Here is a 17,734-nt window from a genome sequence, read left to right on the forward strand (position 1 = left end):
GGGGGGGGGGGGGGGGGGGGGGGGGGGGGGGGGTTCAGAAGCCAGCGACCTGTGAAGACAGGGAGGCAGCGAGTATAAGCTGCTCCTAGGCCATCTACTTCAACCCTCTCATTTTACATATTAGGAAACTGAGCCCGGAGGAGGTTCATTGTGTGATTTACCAGAGGTAACAGTGGTGGTGGTGAGCTTCAGAGTCCTCTGATGCCAGATAGCATTTGAGGGGATGGGAGAGTCAAGAGAATGTTTAAGGATGGGGAGATGTGTCTATAGGCAGCAGGGGAGGATCCAAGGTTGGGAAAGAGTTAGGGTTGGAGAGATGGAGGGGAAACCTGCCAGAGGAGCTGGGGCATGAGATCGAGGGCACGTGGAAAGGGTTGGTAGTGGCAAGGACATCTTCCTCTGAGAGCCTGAGCTGTGATACTGAGAGCTCTCAGGTGTGTAGGTGGGGAGACAAGAGCTCCCAGTGCATGGCACCAGTTTCCCTGGCAAAACAGTTTGCTGGGAGTGGTCAGTGGAGCAGGGTGGGGTCTTCACTTTGCCTTTAAGAACCCCTGAAATGGATGGTGAGTCAGGAATGCCCCGGACTGGGGCAACCCACTCAGTACAACTGGCAACTGTTCCTAGTTCCAGCTGCACATGAATCACATCAGAGAAGGACGATGATGGCAGCAGTGCTGGGCTGGAGTCCGGAGCAGTATGAGCTGATAGGCTGGGGAGCTGCTGACTGGTCACACACACCCACCGTCCTGAGTGCTGGGGAGCTGGGGGTACAAACACAAGCGGGAAGTCAGGGCCTGCCCTCCAGGAGCTTCTAGTCTAATGGGGGAGACAACATGCCAGCACATTGAGCACAGCAAGCCCTGTATAGGATAAATGGGGAATGATGAACAGAGGGGAGGCACTGAAATGAAGAGGGGCGTTCAGAAGGCTTCCTGGCAAAGGCAGGATGTTAGTTGAGACTTAAGGGGAAGGGCAGCTAGGTGGCGCAGTGAATAGAGCACTGGCCCTGGAGTCGAGAGGACCTGAGTTCAAATTCGGCCTCAGACACTTAACACAAAAACTAGCCGTGTGACCTTGGGCAAGTCACTTAACCCCAATTGCCCTACCTTCCCCCTCCAAAAACCAAAAAAAAAAAAAAGAGAGAGAGAGAGAGAGAGAGAGAGACTTAAAGCAAGCCAGGGAGGTCAGTAGTTGGAACAGAGGAAGGAGAGCGTACCAGACAAGGGCACAGCTCCAGAATGCTCAGAGCCAAGAGATAGAGACCAGGGTCAGGGGATGGAAGAGTAAGTGTTGGGGTGTCAGGAGACTGCAGACTGGAAAGGTGGGAGGGGGCTAAGCTATGAAAGGCATTGAATGCCAAAATATTTGCTCCTTGAGGCAATAGGGAGCCAATGAGGGAGGGAGGGAGGGGTGACATGACTGGATCTGTGTCTTAGGAAAAATCACTTTGGGAGAGAATGGAGGCAGGCAGGTCCCCCAGAGGCTACTGCCAGTCTAGGTTTAAGGTGATGAGGGCCTGCACCTGGGCATGGCAGTGTCAGAAGGGGCGGATGTTGCAAAGGTAAAATTGACAGGCCTTGGCCACAGCTTAGATGGAGGGATGGTGTGGGAGGGTCCTGGGGAGTCCAAAGACTCCTGGGTTTCAAGCCTGAGGGAAGGGAGGATGGTGGTGTCCTCCACAGTGATAGGGAAGGTAAGAGTGGGGGACAGTGGGGCGGGTAACGAGTTCTGTTTCAGACATGTTGAGTTTAAGATGTCTACTGGATTTTCAGTATGAGATGTCTGAAAGGAAGCTGGAGATGTGAGATTGGAGGTCAGCAGAGAGGCTGGGACAGGAAAAGTAGATTGGAGAATCCTCAGCAGAGATGGTCATTAAATCCATGGGAGCTGCTAACATCTCCAGGTGAAGTGGTCTAGAGGGAGAAGAGAAGAGGCAGTGGGCATCAGCTCCCTGCCTGAATGGATTTTGGCAGAAGCAGAATGCCCTCCTGGATGCTGGCCGTGTTGTGGAGGGTGCCCTGTTCCTCCAGCGGCAAGACGAGATGCCTGTGAGGGCCCTTCCGGCACAAAGCCTGGGCTGCTGTGTCATGCAGGGGGAAAGCCCCTGGGAATGCTAGCCTGGAGCTCTAGGGAAAGGTCAGGCAGGGCCAGAAATGGATCTGGATTGTTCTGTGTCTTCACTGTGGGTAAAACCAAGGGTGGGAGAGATGGGAAGAGTCTGTAGCCAGAGCCCTGAGAAATCCCCAAAGGAAGGCTGTGGAGAGGAGGCATGAGCAGAGGGGTCAGGAGAGAAGTAGGCACAGTTGTCTCTGGAGTAAGGGAGGACAGAGCCAGGAGGGAGAGGGTGACATACCAGGCCAGAAGCTGCAGAGGTCAAGGCAGCCTGAGAAAGGGTCATAGCAGGGTACCTTGGAGTTCCGTCTCAGTCAGTAGTGGAATTGGACACCTGATTGTTAAGGGCCAGGAAGTGAAAAGACAGGGCTAAGAAAGCTTTTTCCCTGAGTTTGCTTTGAAGAGAGGACAGCATCTGGGTGAGCTGAGAAATCAAGCCCCTTCTGGGAGGGCTGGGGCAGGAGGGGAGTGCAGAGGGCTCTGTCCTGGACAGCAGGTGGGGCAAGGCTGGCCCCTGCCACGGCCTGATGGCAGAGGACAGGCCAAGAGAAGCATCATTCTCTGTTCTGCTGGCAGAAAGGTGGCAGCACCCAGTGATCAGACCTGGAGCAGTACAGGTTTCTTAACTTGAACAGCCTTCCAAGTGGGCCCCTGCACTGTGAAGCCCCTGAGCTGTGATCCAGCCCCAGGACCAGAGCCTTGGCCCCTGGAGCTGGAGCTCACAGGAGTGAGCTCAGGGCTGGGGTCCTGAGGGCATCCAGGTTGATTGAGGGAAAGTATAAGAGGAAGAAAACAGGGAAAGGCAGATGATGGGGGTGGGACAGGGACCTGAAGAAAAGGACAGTTCAGCATTTATTAATCACCTGCTGTCTTCAAGACCTTGTGTTTGATGGTAGAATGGGGTACAGAGATGTACAGACAGGACAGATAGAAGATGTAGAAATGTGGGAAGAGACGTGGCCAGAGAGAGGGTCATGGAGAGAGGCAAGGAAGTGGCTGATTAGGTCAAGGGGAAGGTAGAGGAGCAGACAGGAAGACTGGGGGCAGGGGAGAAGGGGACAGAGAGAGAGAGTGGGAAGAGAGATGGAAAGATAGGGCAATAGAGTGGGAGAGATGGGAGATGAAGGGACAGGGGAGGATAGACTAAGGTACCCTTGTCATTGAACATTTATTAGGCACCTACTGTACTAGATGCTGGGTGGAGCAGAGCTCACTGGGGAGGTGGGGCAGTGGCCTCTAGGACCACTGGGGGCCCTGAGAGGAGAGCCCAGCACGGCCGCCTCTGTCCTGGGGCTGACCCCAGCCGCCTGCTCAGCCCCTAAATCAATCCCCAGGATTATTACAATATCAATATACAATATTCCTACACTCACACCATCGATTTTGCAGTGTGGGCCTAGCTGGCCAGCAGGGCTGGAAGAAGGTGGGGCCCCCTCATTAAAAATCTATAGCTTGGCTGCTGGCCCCTGCCTCCGAACTGGGCAGTTTGTATTCATTAGCTCAGAGAATGAAACCCTGTTTGCCCCAGCCTAGGGGTCCCCTCCACTGCACCTCAGCCAAAAGAACCAACCCCCCAGGCTTCAGCCTGACCTCGGCACTTTGCCCCAGGGTGCTTCCAGTTGCTCTGGTGACTCCAGGTTGACAGGACTGACCACCAGGGCTTGTGCAGACCAGTGGAAGCTTCCAGGGGGCTGGAGACCCTCAGCTAAGGCTAGAGTGGCTAGGGTGCCCAGCCCTGTTGGGAGTCATCTCGGGGAGGGAGCCAATGCCTCTCATCCCACAGTTTCCCCTCCTTCAGTTTATTCTGGGTCTCCTGCATCTTCCCATCCCCAGCCCTCTGACAGTGGGCCCTCCAAGGCAGGGTCCCCAGCCAAGTTTATAGCTAGTCCCCCAAGCTACCCGCAGCGAATCCCTCTGTAAAATCAATGGACGCCTGTAATTGCGTGTGAGACACTTGTTCCCCTGTTGTGAACCTTTATGTGAGTAATTATAAGCAGCCCATCTATGTGGGCCAGGGTAAGAGGTCAGAGAAACAGTTTAGGCGGCCCCTGGACTTGCGCATGGGTGCCAAGCTCTGGTCCAGGCAAGGGTGGCAATCCCATGTCTCTCTGGGCTCCTCTCCAAGGTGACACACAGACTCTCCAGCGAGTGGCCTTGGAGAGGGTCGGAGGAACCCCCAAAGCGGCCCCTACCCAGCGGCCCCAGGCTGACAGTGACACATGGGCACAATTAGCCACGACTCGGTCCGTCCTTACCAACCTTAGTGGCCCTTTAAGCTGTGATTAAGCGGCCCCCTTCCCCAGGGGAGATGGGTGCTCCCCCGATTTCCCACATACGCGGGCAGCCAAAGTCACCCTGGGCAGCGAGGCTGTGATGAATGGGGCGCACCGGGCAGGGGGAAATGAAGACGTCAGGGTGGGCAGGACGGAGTGGCTGGGCCCAGGCCCCCTCCCTCCTGGCCAGTCTGGGTCTTAGTGTTCCGTCCCCCACTCCCCTGCCTCCCCCCCAACCCCAGCCCTGTCTCAGGTTCCCCACCCCCGCGGTCCCCTGCGCAAGAAGGATCACTCGGCGGCCGAGCTCCGTCAAGGGAGAAATTACACCGCGGCTCTGGCTTTTTCTTACGGCGACGGGGCCCATACATCACCGCCCGCGGGGAGAGGACGCGCAGGCCAATTTCCAGCATGAAATATGGGGCCCGGCATCGTCCTCCCGTGGGCTCCCTGATCCTTCCTTCCCCCACCTCCATCTACACAGTCGGGGAGTGTGTGAGCAGCAGGACTTCAGAGGGATGAGGGGCCAGGCGGAGCCATCAGGGGCCTTCCTGGCTGCCAGGGCAGACTGGGCACACAGTGAGCAGAAAGGGCGCGTTCACCTCGAGATCTTCCCGTAACTGAAAGGGGCTCCTCGACTCTCCCCCCCCCATCGGGGTTATCAAACAGAAACGGAAGGACCAGGATTCCTTTCCTATGGGGTTGGGCTAGATGCTTTGAGGCACCCCTCCTCCCCACCTTCCAACTCTCAAATATCGTGGCCTTGCACCAGTGGAAGGCAAGGGAAAGAACCCCTGGTGGCCTGTGTCCAGGGAACAGGACTCTTGGTGGAGAAAACCGAGGGGGTGCCCCTGCAAATCCCTTCCTAGGGGATTGGCCCCCTCCCACTGACAGGTGGGCAAGGGTAGGGCTGATGGGCATTCCACAGCCAGGGAAGCAGAGGCAGCATACATTTTCCTAGGCCAGTCTTCTCCTGAGGGGGTGAGCTGGGGGCCAAGTGGTTTCTGCCACCCACTGACCGCCTTCCATCTCTTCAGGAACTAGCCCGCATTTTAAAGGTTTGGAATGTTCACCCCTAGCTACCAGCAGGAAATTTGAGTCTTCAGCAAACAGCATGACTTAAGAGTGATGGTCTTTGGAGTTCAGGCCCTGGCAAACCCCCACGCCCAGCAGTGGTGATCGCCCTGGGGTCCAGCAGCTTCTCACTCTCCATTTTCTCTACAGATGACTGCAAGAACATTGCCAACATCATGAAGACGCTGGCACACCGAGGCTTCATCTTCAAGCAGACGTCCAAGCCCTTTTGATCGGCCGACCAAGGGGGAGTCAGCTCTGGCCACAGACCCCCCCAGCCAGCCCCCAGCCCCCTGCCCAGGGCATCTGGAGGCAAGGAGAGAAAACCCCCTTCCCATCACCCCTAGTCTGGTCTCACTCACTGCCCCCCTGCCTGCCCACCCATCGGCCTTCATTCTCAGGGGGCCCTGGGGCTGGGCAGCTGGAGGGGAGGAGGCTCCTGAGCCCATGGAGCAGGGCCAGTCCCCCCAGGGAAGACAGAGCTCGGGGCAGCTGGGCAGGCAGGCCAGCCAGCCATGGGCTCCTTCCTGGGGGTGGCTGTGTCTCTGCTCCCCCCTGGGGCAGCTCAGTCCCAGTATTAGGCCCTTCCCCTGGGGGTCCCAGGGAGGCTGGGTCAGACCTCACACTCCCCCCCTCCTCTGGCACAGGGCGCTCCATTGAAGGGGTGGGGGCCCAAGCTCCCAGTGACCTCCACCCTCCCCATAGTGCATGGCGTGTGGTTGTCCCTTCCCTGGACTCCAGGACAGAGTAGCCCCTCTCCCTCCCCCCACCCCACCCCCCCATCACTGTGTCTGTCATCCCCACCCGCTGTGAATGTGCCACAGAGAATAAAAAGTCTGGGGGAATGAGATGAGGCCCCGTGAAGCCGTGTCAGGGGCTGGGGGATACAGCAAGCAGCAGCCAGGGGGAGGGGTGGCCTGTGGTGTCTGAGGTCTGTCACACCCCCAGCCCTCCGGCCCAGCACGACAAGAGTGAGAAGCAGAGGAGGTCCAGCAAGCAGCGGCCACTCTATTTACAAAGCCCCCCTCCCCAGTCACCAGTCCTGGTCTTAGTCCACCCAGGCACCAGCCTGGGCATCCACCAGGCCCCTCCACAGTGGGCACGCCCAGTTCGGGCCGCGAGCTTCAGGGTTTCTTGGCCTTTTTCACTGACGATGAGCTGGAGGCTGATTCCCGCCGCTTCCTCTGTCGAGAGAGGGGGAGATGGGGGTGGGGGGTGAGCTGCCAGGAGCCCCAGAGGCCCCAGGCAGTCCCAGCATCCAGCCCCCTTTGGCCAGAGGTGGAAGCAGGCCCCGAGAAGCTAACCTGCCCACTGTCATCCAGGCAGCCACTGGCGGAGCCAGCTGCCCCCAGCGGTGCCCCGGGGCTGTGCTCACCGAGTTGGGCGTCAGGGGTGCGCCCACCACGTCGATGATGGCGTCCTTGGCCAGGTCGGGGCCCGGCCCATCACCGGGCAGGGGCTGCGGCTCTGCACTGGGTGGGGGAGGGGGTGGGGGCGCAGCCCCCAGGGGCCCCACTCGGGCCAGGGCCTCGTGGCGATGCCGCAGCATTTGCAGCTCATACTCGCAGTTGGCGCAGGCCTGCTTCAGCTCGTACAACAGTACCAGGTCACTCCGCAGCTCATTGAACATCTGCACCAGCTCCTCTGTGGGTGTGGGGCTCAGCTCTGGGGGAGCAGGCAGGGGGCTGCATGGGCGGGGCCTCTGAAGGCTCCTCCCCACACCCGCCCCCCCAGATCCACCCGGTACCAACACCGTGCCCTTCCCCATCCCAGCTGCCCTCTTCTGGACACACTTCACTTTATTGACGTCCTCCTCAGACCCAGCACAAGCCTCTGCGGGCTCTGAGCAGACCTAGGTCCACTGGGACCCTCAACTGCCTATTCTTCCAAGCCCCACTCAAGGTCCCATTCACTATCCAGGCTGCCTCATGACCCATGCCATGCGAGGTGGCCACTCGGTCTCCCAAAGTTTTTTCAACAGAACTATTCCCACCACCCTCTCACCCTCACCCAACACACTCACCTCCCTCAAAACCCTAAATCAAAGGGAAGCCATTTGTGCCAAGGCCCTGAATCCCAGGGCTTAGAGGGGAGCTCTAGGGTCTGGGGGCCACCTGTAGGCTAGCAGTCCAAGGCAGGCTCCCCATCTCCGCACTGGTATACCCTAACTTGATGAGGATCCTTTAGAATGGGAGGATAAAGTCCCACACAGGAAGCCCCTAAACCCAGAATGGATTCTAAGAGCCCCAAATCCCTTATGGACTTGGGGCTACCTCCTTGGGGGCACCAGGTGAACCTCGCTCCTCCCCCCTCCCTACCCCGAGGCCACAGCCTGCACCTCCCACAGCCTCAGGCTCATCCTCAGGCTAGCCCACACTCACCCACTCCCAGCTCCAGAAGCATCTGCTCCAAAGCCTTGATCTTCTTCTGCCCCACCGAGCTAGGAAGCTTCATCTGCACAAGATCACAGTTCTGCTAAGCCTCCTCCCCAGGCCTCTCCCACCACCCTGCCTGGCCACACCAGGCCTAGGCCCATCCAGAACCCAAAGCTAGCCCCCGTTCCCCCAAGGCTGTGTCTCAGCCAGCCCCTCTTCTATCCCCTATCACCAAATGAGCAGAGACCCTGGTCCCAGATAAGGTCCCTGCCTCACTGTGCTCACAATCTTGGGCTAGGTGGGGGAATGACCAGCCTTGGATCATCAGGCCTTTAGGGTAAGGCAAAAATGCAGGGGGGCGGGGGGGGGGGCGGGGGAAGAGGGGGGGAGTAGGGCAGAGGACCTGGGGGGGGGGGCACCCCAGCAGGAGGCAGATCCTAGACAAAGCCCCAAAGGTCCAGGACCAATGTTACCCAGTGGGGCTGGGGCAACTGGGACAGACTTGGGGAGAATCTAGGCTTTCAGAAAGCAGTAGGGAATCTAGGAAAGCCTGAGCCATGGCCAGAAGGCCATATCCATGCCCAAGAAAGATTTCCTGAGGAACATAAGGAGAGCGAGCTAGAGGGAGGGGGCAGGCAGATATGTCAGGGCCTCCTCGAGGAAGGGCCTTGGTGGAGGGCCCAGCCTCATGGAGGCCCTTTCTCTACCAGGTACCAACAGGGAGAGGGAGCAGGCCAGCCCCCGTCCCCCTGAGGCTCTGTCTCAGCCAGCCCCTCTTCTATCTCCTGGTTCCACCTGGTAGCCAGCGGGCAGCCGGGCAGACTCCATTGGCCAGGGAGCAGAGTATATTCTAATTTCACCGTCATTAAGAAAATGTTATGATTTATGTGGCAGGGCCCACTGATCCTAGCTCTGCATTTAGTGGGTGAGCCGTCCATCTCTAAGATGGATGAAGGTGGTCTGCTCTCCGTGAAACGTTATCAGCCTGAAATGAGGAGTCCATCACTCACCTCCTCAGCAAGGCTGGCCCCCCAGTGACCAGTGCCAGGCAGGAAGTCCCAAGGCTGGTGACAGGTCAGCCAAGGTGAGGCAGTGCCCCACCTGTGGCCCTACCCCAGCTGCCCACAAACTAAGCAGACTAAGGGAGATATGGAAAGAGTGAATGAGAAAAGAGGCAGAGCCAAGAGCTGGGCAGGGGACCCGAGCCCAGGACTTACCCTCTGACTACGAAGCGTGACTCCTGCAGATTTGAAGTCAGGAAACTTGATGCCAGCTGTCTCCGGGACAGCCTGAAAGGAAGGGGAGAGGACAGGGATCAGACAGGTGGGGGGCAGGGGGGGGTAGGACAACATCCTAGCCACTCAGCTTTCCAGACAGCCTCCTCAGCTCTGAGGTGGCTCAGACCAGGGGGGATTCTTTCCATCACATCAAAGCATGCTGCTCTGCCCCAAACCCACAATCCATTCCAATTCCTCCCCTGGACAGGGCTACAGGGCCAGGGGGAGCCACCCAGGACCAGCCACTGAGGGCGGAAAGGGCCCTCTGCAGCCAACCAAGGGCAGCCCTAATAATGAATAATGGTACGAGCTAACATTTACATAACACGCACTATGAAGCATTTTATAATTACTATCTCATTTGATACTTACAACAGCCCTGGGAAGCAGATGCTATTACTATTCCCTTTTACAGATGAAGAGACTGAGGCAGACTGACCTGCCGAGGCTCACACAGCTAGTACATGTCTAATGCTGGATTTGAACCAGGGCCTTCCTGACTCCAGGCCTGTTCCTCTAGTCCCTGCACACCTAGCCTGGGATCAGCCTGCCTCTGTACACCTTCAGGAAGGAGGCAAGGGATGAAGGACAAAAGTCAATGACAAGACCTCAGTTTCCTCCTCTGTAAGGTGAGGGGGCTGAACCTGATGCCCTCTTAGGTCTTTCCCAGCTCTACAACTGGGGTCCTACCTGCCACCTCATGAGGTCCCCTTCCCACTGTCAGGCAGATGTTAGTTTTTCCTGACATCAAGCCTCAGTTTACCTCTGCAACTTCTCCCCTCTCAGAACCCAAACTTGCTCATTTTATAGATGGGGAAACTGAGGTCAAGAAAAAAAGGAATATGTAAGAAAAAGGTGACTGCTCCCCCCTCCCCTGCTGCATCCTGGAGCTCACTGAAGAGAGTGCCCAAGGAAGTCTGACCCTGGGACCCTGACCTGGGACAGGAGTGTCCTCTAAGATACGGGGGGAAGAACTTCAAAAGAAGACAGAAGCAGGGAGGGAAACAGCAGGTTTGGCTGAGGGATCCCAGGGAGGGGCAGGCAGCTGCAGCGCATGTGATGGGGGCTGGCGTACAAGGGGGGAGCCAACCTGGGAAAAGTCTGGAGGCTTAGAAAGGAAGAAGGAGGAGCCCACTCATGGACAAACAGGCTCCAGGGGAAACTGGAGACTCAGAGGGCAACGATGCGGCCGGGGGCCAGGGGCCTCAACCAGAGCTCTTGGAGCTCATCCGGCCCACACCCCCCAGCAGCCCAGAGTCCCACAGGTGGGGGCGCCTTCACATAGGACATGACCCACAGGAGGTTTTACAAAGACCCAACGCGCTGTGATGGGCCTTCTGCACAGAGGACGCCTCTGCTAAGAGGCTGACACACTAAAGCTACACAGCACTGACATAACTCTACTGAACAGGATCCACTTCCCAGGCAAGCAGGAGAAGGGTCAATGTCGGCAAGGCTGGGGGACAACGGGCACACAAATGGACTGTGGGAGGGCTTCGAACCCTCAAAAACCATTCCTGGCTCTGCGAGAAGTCACGTATCCGTGCCCACTGAGGACACAGGCTGTGTCTTCAGCCTTAGGGGCAGAACCTCGTGCCCCCTCGAGGCCCCTCCAGCTCCCGGGTGAGCTCACGGCTGGGACAGAAGGCACAATTGGGAGGAGCCCGTGAGGAGAACACTGGCCTCCAATCAGCCTGAATTCTGGCCCTGCTCTGCCATGAGCTTTGTTACACACTGACTTCTGTGAGCCTCAGTTTCTGCCTTTGTGAGATGGACAAACAGAGGAATCATGAAGCGAGCAGGCCCAGGTGGGAAGGGAGCCCCTGCGAGGCCGGGTCCTTGGGGCATGAAGGCACTGTGGCAGTGCAGATGGCAGTCCCTGCAGCTTGGCTGAGTGCCCCTGAGTCACTCCTCCGCCTCCCACCCCCACGCCCTGGCCAGCCGTCCGAGCAGAGAAGAGAGGACACTGGGCTGGCAGAAGCCCCACAGCATCGACAGGCTGTTCCAGATGACACTCCCTGTGTCCCCATGAGCCCCCCAAGCAGGCAACAGCAGGGACCGCAAGGGGAGACTGCCGACAAGAGGTGCCCAGGCCCTGTGGGGGAGGGAGCTGCTGGAGTCTCAGACAAAGGCCTCAGCAGAGCACAGAAAGCAGACAAAGGTCCCCCCAGCACCCAAACCCTGCCAGGAGCACCTGACGTGCTGGCAGACAGCTGGAAACAAAGTGGGTGCCCACTGGCCAGGAGACTACAGAGCCAGGCGAAGGGCAGTGAGGAGCCTGGGCAGCAAGGACAGAGAGAAGGAGAGGGAGCGAATCTGGACGAGCCAGAGCAGAGAGAAGCAAGTTGTGAAGCTGGAGAACCTGTACAAGAATCCTCCAGCACCAAAATGGGAAACAGAGGCAGCTCAGAGTCAGAGGAGCTGCCCGGGCTGTGCCTGCTTTCCTCCTCTGGGAGGGTCCCCAGAAGCAGATGCAATCATGGAATCTGCAGACAGGCTGAGGAAGGCTTCCTTGGGAGGGGGAAGGTGGTGCTGCCTGGACCTCAGCTCAGGGTAGATGGGACCATGAGAAGGTTCGTCTCTGAATGAGTACAAAAGGGGCCAATGGGAGAGATGCCAAGAGAGGAGGAGATGGATGGCAAGAGGGCTGCCCAGGAGCAGTGCAAGTGCCCTGGCCCGGATGAAGGACGTCCTTGGGTCCTACAAGAGCAGACAGAGGAGACTGTATCGTCAGTCACCTCACAAAGATGGTGCAGCTCAGCCAAGGACTGGTACAAGGCGAGGGTCCCGGAGCCTGCTACCTTGAGGCCAGGGAACCCAACCCGAAGAAAATGCAGCAGGGACTCTGAAGAGTCAGCCTAGCTCCACCAAGACCAGGTTGTGGCCAATGCCCTACCTCCATTCTGGAAAAGGATGACCATGAAGTGAAGGCAGGGGAGAGGTGAGCTGCCTCATGCTGGCACACTATGGACAAGGCCATCCCAACAGGCCAAAAGGCCGACCCCAACGAGGAGTTGTTCATGGTTTGATGGCGTCCAGGAGAGCGCCTGGAGGTCTGTGCCCAGCCCTGGCACTCACCACCCATGGGGCCCTGGGACAATCACCTGCTCCTCTGAGCTTCAGCTGCCTCCTCTGTCAAACGAGGGGGTGCACTTCTTCAGCTCTAGGCCTCTGACACACATGCCTTAGATTAGGTCTTTGCTGGCATGTGCATCGCAGGCTCTGAACCCCGAAAGAGACAGAGCACAGGGTCTGGCTGCAGGATCAGGGCACCACTGTGTGCCAGCAATAAGGATGAAGCTCCAGTGGTCTACACTTGAGTACAATAAAGCCCAAATCCAGAATGGAGGAGTGAAAGGAGGAGTGCGTGGCTGGAGAGATGATGCTGTGAGAAAGATCTGGGGGTCTGTGTGGCCCACAAGCTCAGGAAAAGGCTATTCCAGGGAAAGGGCAGAGGAGAAGGGGATGATTCTTCTGCCTGCACAGACCTCATCTGGCATCACAGTATCAGAGAGATCCTGACCGGCACCTAAGTAGCCAGCATGGTGAAAGGCCTAGAATTCTGGCCCTGTGAGGATGAGTGGCAAGGAGCCGGGGGGTGCAGTGCAAACAACAACAGCTCTCCAGTCAGGGGGCCTGTGTTCGAGTCCTGTGTGACTGCCCTCTCTACAACGGCCCTCCCACAGGACTCGGACCCCAGGAGGCAGGGTGGGGCCGGGCCCCTAGCACCCCGAGGTGACGAGCCCCCAGCCCTCACCCTGCTCACCGGCTTCTCCGTCTCCTTCCTCTGTGGCAGCTTCTTTTTGGGGGCCTTGCGCTCGGTGCGCCGCTGCTCTGCCGTGGTGTCGGCAGCAGTGATGAGCTTCTGCAGGTCCTGGCTGCGCTTCTCCCGCTCCTTCTTGCGCGCCTCGATCTTGCGCAGCTCCTGGACCAGATACTCCTCCTCCGCCACCTGCAGACACAGGGAGGGGAATGATCGGGCCAGGGAGACGTCCCGTCAGCCACACGCCTGACTTGTGAAATGTCCAGAGAGCCGCTTCCCCCCAGGGGCACGGCTGTATAGTTTTGTAAGATTAAGGGGGGAAAGGTCAAGCATGTGATCACATTTTGAAGTTCCAATGTTTACATTCTAAAACAGTCTGCCTCCCCAGCACGCTGATGCTGGCCATCACGTCTACCTGCCAAGGCTGCCCCAAGATGAAAGCAGCCTTCTTCCTCTTCGCAGGGTCAGGCCTAAGGCCCGGGCTGCTGGGCCCCCTGCCCAGTGGCTTCCCAGCAGAGCACCCTGAGACAGGAGGGCGCAGCCAGTGTCTCTACAGGCTAGGGCAGTGGCTCCCTGGTGGGAGGGGAGGACAGGGCGCAGCCACAAGAAGGGGGCCCCTCACCTGCTCAGGGGTGCGGTTGTAAAGCCTCTCCAGCTGCTCCTTCCGCCGCCGTTCATGCCCAGCATCAAACACTGGCACCTTGAGGTCTGTGCCTGGCACAGCCCGGACATTAGCCAGCCTGGCACAGATGTGATAGTAGCGCTCCTTCAGGTCCTCCACCGATCGCTTCTGGGATGGGGAAGGGAATCGTCAGGAGTGTTGGGGAAGGGACCCCAGCAGGACAGGAACACTGGACTTACCATGTGGGGGGTGCAAAGACAGGGGACACAGGGAGGAAAGAGAGAGGCAGGAGCCGTGGGGGAAGAATACAGGGAGGCAAAGATTTCTGACAGCGAGAGTGGTCCCAGCAGCCTGGGCTGCCCTGGGGAGAAAGGGCCCAAGCAGAGGCCATACAGCCCCGTCAGGCTGCTGTCTGGGCCAGGACACACTGGGGGAGAGTGAGCACCACCACCACTGACCTTAAACTGCTGGTGGTCATAGCGGTCATGGATGACCACAAAGCGCAAGTCGAAGCGACGGCTCAAGTCAAAGAGATGGTCAGTCTCTGCCTTGGTCCAGGCGTCATCATGCAGGTATAGCTGGTACTCCTGCTCTGAATACACAGGCACCTGCACTGCCTGGGGAGAACACGGCCATGTTGGGGACACGTCTCCCCCAGCAGGAGGCAATCCATCCTCGGTTTCCTGTAGTTTTGGCCCAGGACAGGCCCACTCTCCAGCAGGCAGGCAGGTGGCAGCCAGCCCTGCCACAGAGCGGCCACCAGAGGGCAGCAGAGGCTCACCAGACAGGCATTACATGCATTCACACCATGGACTGGGCCACACAGAGGGAGGGGGCAGTCCCTCTGTCCTCAGTACTGGCCAGACCACATCTCCAGGCCCCGGGTCAAGCCTGAGCAGCTCAGCTTAGTGAGGACATCGTGAACAGTCAGCAGAAAGCAAGCAGGAGGGCGAAGATCCTGCCTGGAGAAGAGACCGGGGGCATGAGGGCAGGGATTTGGGCTGGATAAAGGGAAAGCTTCCTAAATCCGAGAGCTGGCCCAGAGGAAGCCAGCCAGCTTTGAAAGTGTTCTGCCTTGTCCTATCCTGGGTCACAGGGCATAGGGCATGGCCCCATGCCCCGGGATCTAAGGGAAAAAAGGGGGAGGATTAGAAAGATGGGAAAATGAAGACAAAGCCAAGACTCTTCCCTTTGCTCTGGGGCCTCAAAGGGGGGCAGTGATGCCCAACCAGAGGATTCAGCCAACTCCCAGGAAGGAGAAGCTGAGGAGATGCTGTCTAATGAGGCTAGGAGACAGATCTGATGGCGTGAGGCTGGGCCAGGCAGCAGGAAGACAAAGAGGAAGCCCTCTACAAGAAGCACCAGGGGCAGAAACCTGCACAGTGAGGAGCCAAGGAAGGAAAGACTCCTGAGCCTCCCAAGGCTGAGTGCCCCCCAACAAGGGGCTTCCCAGCTTGTCGAAGCCCCTCCTACTGTGGGACGAGTCTCAATGCCAGTCTGCCCCATGGAAACACTCTGAGGCCCTCCAAGGAGGCTAAGCCTCCTCCCCCCTCAGCCCTGAATCTTCTCTCGTCCAGGCCGAGCATGGCAGGCGCCCTCCCCCATCCTAGCTGCTCGCTCAGAAGCCTGACCAGAACAGAAGGGGCTGGGGCTCTTACCTCCTGATCCCAGCAAGTTCTGCCCCTCCTAATGTAGCCTGAGGTCACATCAGTCCTTGGGCTGCCCCATCCCCCAGCTGATTCATACTGAGCTTCCTGAGCTAGAGGTCCACTCAAACCCCAAGATCCTTTTCAGAACACCTGATGTCTAGCCTATCTTCCAGCAGCTTACATTTATGGCATTAATTATTTTGAGCCAAGTGTAAGACTTTACTTACACTTATACCTTATCAGCTGTATCTCCTTCCCCTCAGCCCAGGGCTCTAGCCTGTCCAGCTTCTGCTTGGGCAGGCCTATGGCCTCCACTGGCTTAGCTCTGCTTCCCAGCTATATGCCATCTACGCCCCTTTTCAAGTCACTGATAAAAATGTTAAACAGCCAAAAGTACTGATCCCTGGGACCCTCCACTGAAGACCCCTTGCCCCACTGACCCTGAATCATACGCTCCCCTTGGAGGCCTGCTCACGGGACCTCCATCAAGTCCACATCCTTTCTTCTTCTCCACAAGAAGATTCTAAGAGACTTCATCAGAACCTTGCCAAAACCGGGGCAAACTCCATCCTCTGAAGGGTTCTCATGTCCTGGTACAGGGATCTGGTCCACCAAGGGGAGGAACTAGACTGGGCAGGACCAGCCCTGAGGAGGCAGAAGGGCAGGTGCCCCCTTCTGGGTGTTCCCCCTTCAAGATGCCCTCTAGGATTCACCAGGAACTGAAAACAAGCTCAGGGCCTGTTTATTTTTAAAGACTGGGACAATATTTGCCCTTTCTCCACTCTGTGGCGCCTCAACATCACAACCATCACTCCTTCAGGACCCAATGATGGGCTCACCTGGGCCCAACAACTGGCATTTGCTTCCTGGGAGAAGGGGCCACCAGAATGCAATGGGATTGCCTCTGGACTAAAGGAAGATGGCAGCCCCTCCCACACCCCTCAGCGACATTCCACCTTCCCCTGTCCACCCGACCATCTCATTCATAGCATATGACCTCAGATCCAGCTACAGGGAGAAATCAGGGGCTACTGCACCATGCTTCCTCAGCTGGCCTCCTCCCTCAGATGCTCCTCCTTGCTTCCTGTCCCACAGGATAGGTCTCTCCCCGTGCCCTTACTCTCCTTCAGCTCACCAATTCTTTGGAGTACTGTGCCCAAACCGCCCCCTTCCTGCTGCCAGGGAATCTAGGCTGTGGTCTCAGGCCCTCACTAAGCTCATCCTCAGCTCCCTGGGTCAGCACACACTCACTAAGGGCTCAAGAAATGCTTGCTGACTAACTGATATACAACGCAATATTAATAGTCAGGCCCTTGGCGGCAGCCAAACAACTGGACACAAAATGAGGACTGGGGAAGAGATGAACAGATTTTGGTTTATGAACGCAATGGATATAATTTAGTAAAAGAAATAGCAAAGATGAGGCGTTCAAAGAACATGGCGAGGTTTGTAGAAAGGCAAACGAGAAGCACATTAAAGGGCTCCTGAATTCAGACTAACTGCAATGAATAATCCTGGTTCTGCAAGGCAGAATCTCACCTCCATCTGTTCAGTAACAAGTGGGGACCTATGGATACAGAATGCTGCACATCCATCAGACAGTGAGGCTTTTCAGTTGATCTGGTTTTTTTTACAAGGTTATTAGTTGGTTACTCTGTTAGAGGGGGTGGGTCAGTGAGCACAGGTTAGGACTACCAGGAAGTGACTAGGAAGTTAAAGCAGCAACAACAAAAATTCCTTTTAAAAAAAGCCATTTAGGGCCTTGGATGAACTAGAGGTCCTGGGACCTCAATAAGCCCATGAGCCTCTCCTCCACAGGAAGCACGGTGCTCGGCCTAAACACCACAGCCTGCCTTCAAGGAGCCCAGCTGGGCCCAGAGATTACACACCAAACCTGCCGACTAACAGCACCAGGCAGAAAATGCTACAGCTGGAAAGGGGCAGAACTGTGACATCATGGCTGGAAGTCAGAGGGTTCGTGTTCCAGCCATCAATCTCTAAGCCTCAGTTTCCTCATCTGTAAAGTGGTAAGAATAGTCCCTACCCCTGCTGAGGTCACAGATGGATGGGACCGAAGGAGATCATGGATTCATGAGTGAGAAAGGGCTTTGTAAACTGGGGAGTGGCAACAAGCAGAGGAGAGTGCTCATTAAAGACAAGCCAAAAAGTCCTCCAGGAGGAAATCCGGGGCGGGGGGCGGGGGGTCACCTTTCTGATGCCTTCAGCCCTCAGTGAGCTCATCTATCTCTATGGTGTCAAGCACCTCCTTCATCCAGGCAGCTCCTCCAAAGCACAAGCACAGAGTGAAGGCCTGGCCTGAATCTCTGGGGAGCCCAGATCTGCCTCTAGAACAGCACCTAGATTAAAGTCCCAGGGTCGAGTGGGCAGCTGGGACCCAGGGCTAGCCATGTGAACACGACCCCTTGGAGAGGGAGATGACAGACTGAAGAGACTTTTTTCACTTATTTTTCTCGCTTTTTTTCCCCAACAAGGCTAATACGGAAATGTTCTGCGTGATTTTTTATGTATAATGGGTATCATGTTGCTTGCCTTCTCAGTGGGGAGGATTGGGGAGAGGGGGGGGTGTGATGA

The 17,734-nt window shown here is 57.3% G+C and overlaps 2 protein-coding genes across 3 annotated transcripts in view; one reads left to right on the forward strand and one right to left on the reverse strand.

Moving 5' to 3' along the window:
* Positions 1 to 6,267, forward strand: part of LOC138165053 (ERI1 exoribonuclease 3-like) — a 184,489-nt gene extending 178,222 nt beyond the window's left edge. Inside the window, 1 exon segment of the mRNA XM_069093158.1 lies at positions 5,607 to 6,267. Coding sequence (XP_068949259.1) covers positions 5,607 to 5,689 — 83 coding nt within the window. The 3' untranslated portion in view covers positions 5,690 to 6,267.
* Positions 6,268 to 6,444: 177 nt separating this feature from the next.
* Positions 6,445 to 17,734, reverse strand: part of LOC138165049 (DNA methyltransferase 1-associated protein 1) — a 17,947-nt gene continuing 6,657 nt past the window's right edge. The window contains exons 4-10 of one of the 2 annotated variants that reach the window (XM_069093151.1): positions 13,952 to 14,110; positions 13,494 to 13,661; positions 12,875 to 13,060; positions 9,049 to 9,120; positions 7,838 to 7,910; positions 6,832 to 7,121; positions 6,445 to 6,640 (exon numbers count right to left, since the gene is read on the reverse strand). In XM_069093151.1, the coding sequence (XP_068949252.1) occupies positions 6,581 to 6,640; positions 6,832 to 7,121; positions 7,838 to 7,910; positions 9,049 to 9,120; positions 12,875 to 13,060; positions 13,494 to 13,661; positions 13,952 to 14,110 (1,008 nt within the window). In that variant the 3' untranslated portion in view covers positions 6,445 to 6,580. Of the gene's footprint in view, positions 6,641 to 6,760; positions 7,122 to 7,837; positions 7,911 to 9,048; positions 9,121 to 12,874; positions 13,061 to 13,493; positions 13,662 to 13,951; positions 14,111 to 17,734 lie in introns of both variants that reach the window. The other variant, XM_069093150.1, reaches the window with a different exon arrangement.

The sequence above is a fragment of the Petaurus breviceps genome, unplaced genomic scaffold (assembly GCF_028583685.1).
Source record: "Petaurus breviceps papuanus isolate PSGF00001 unplaced genomic scaffold, PetGlider_PUasm1.0 207, whole genome shotgun sequence".
NCBI lineage: Eukaryota > Metazoa > Chordata > Mammalia > Diprotodontia > Petauridae > Petaurus > Petaurus breviceps.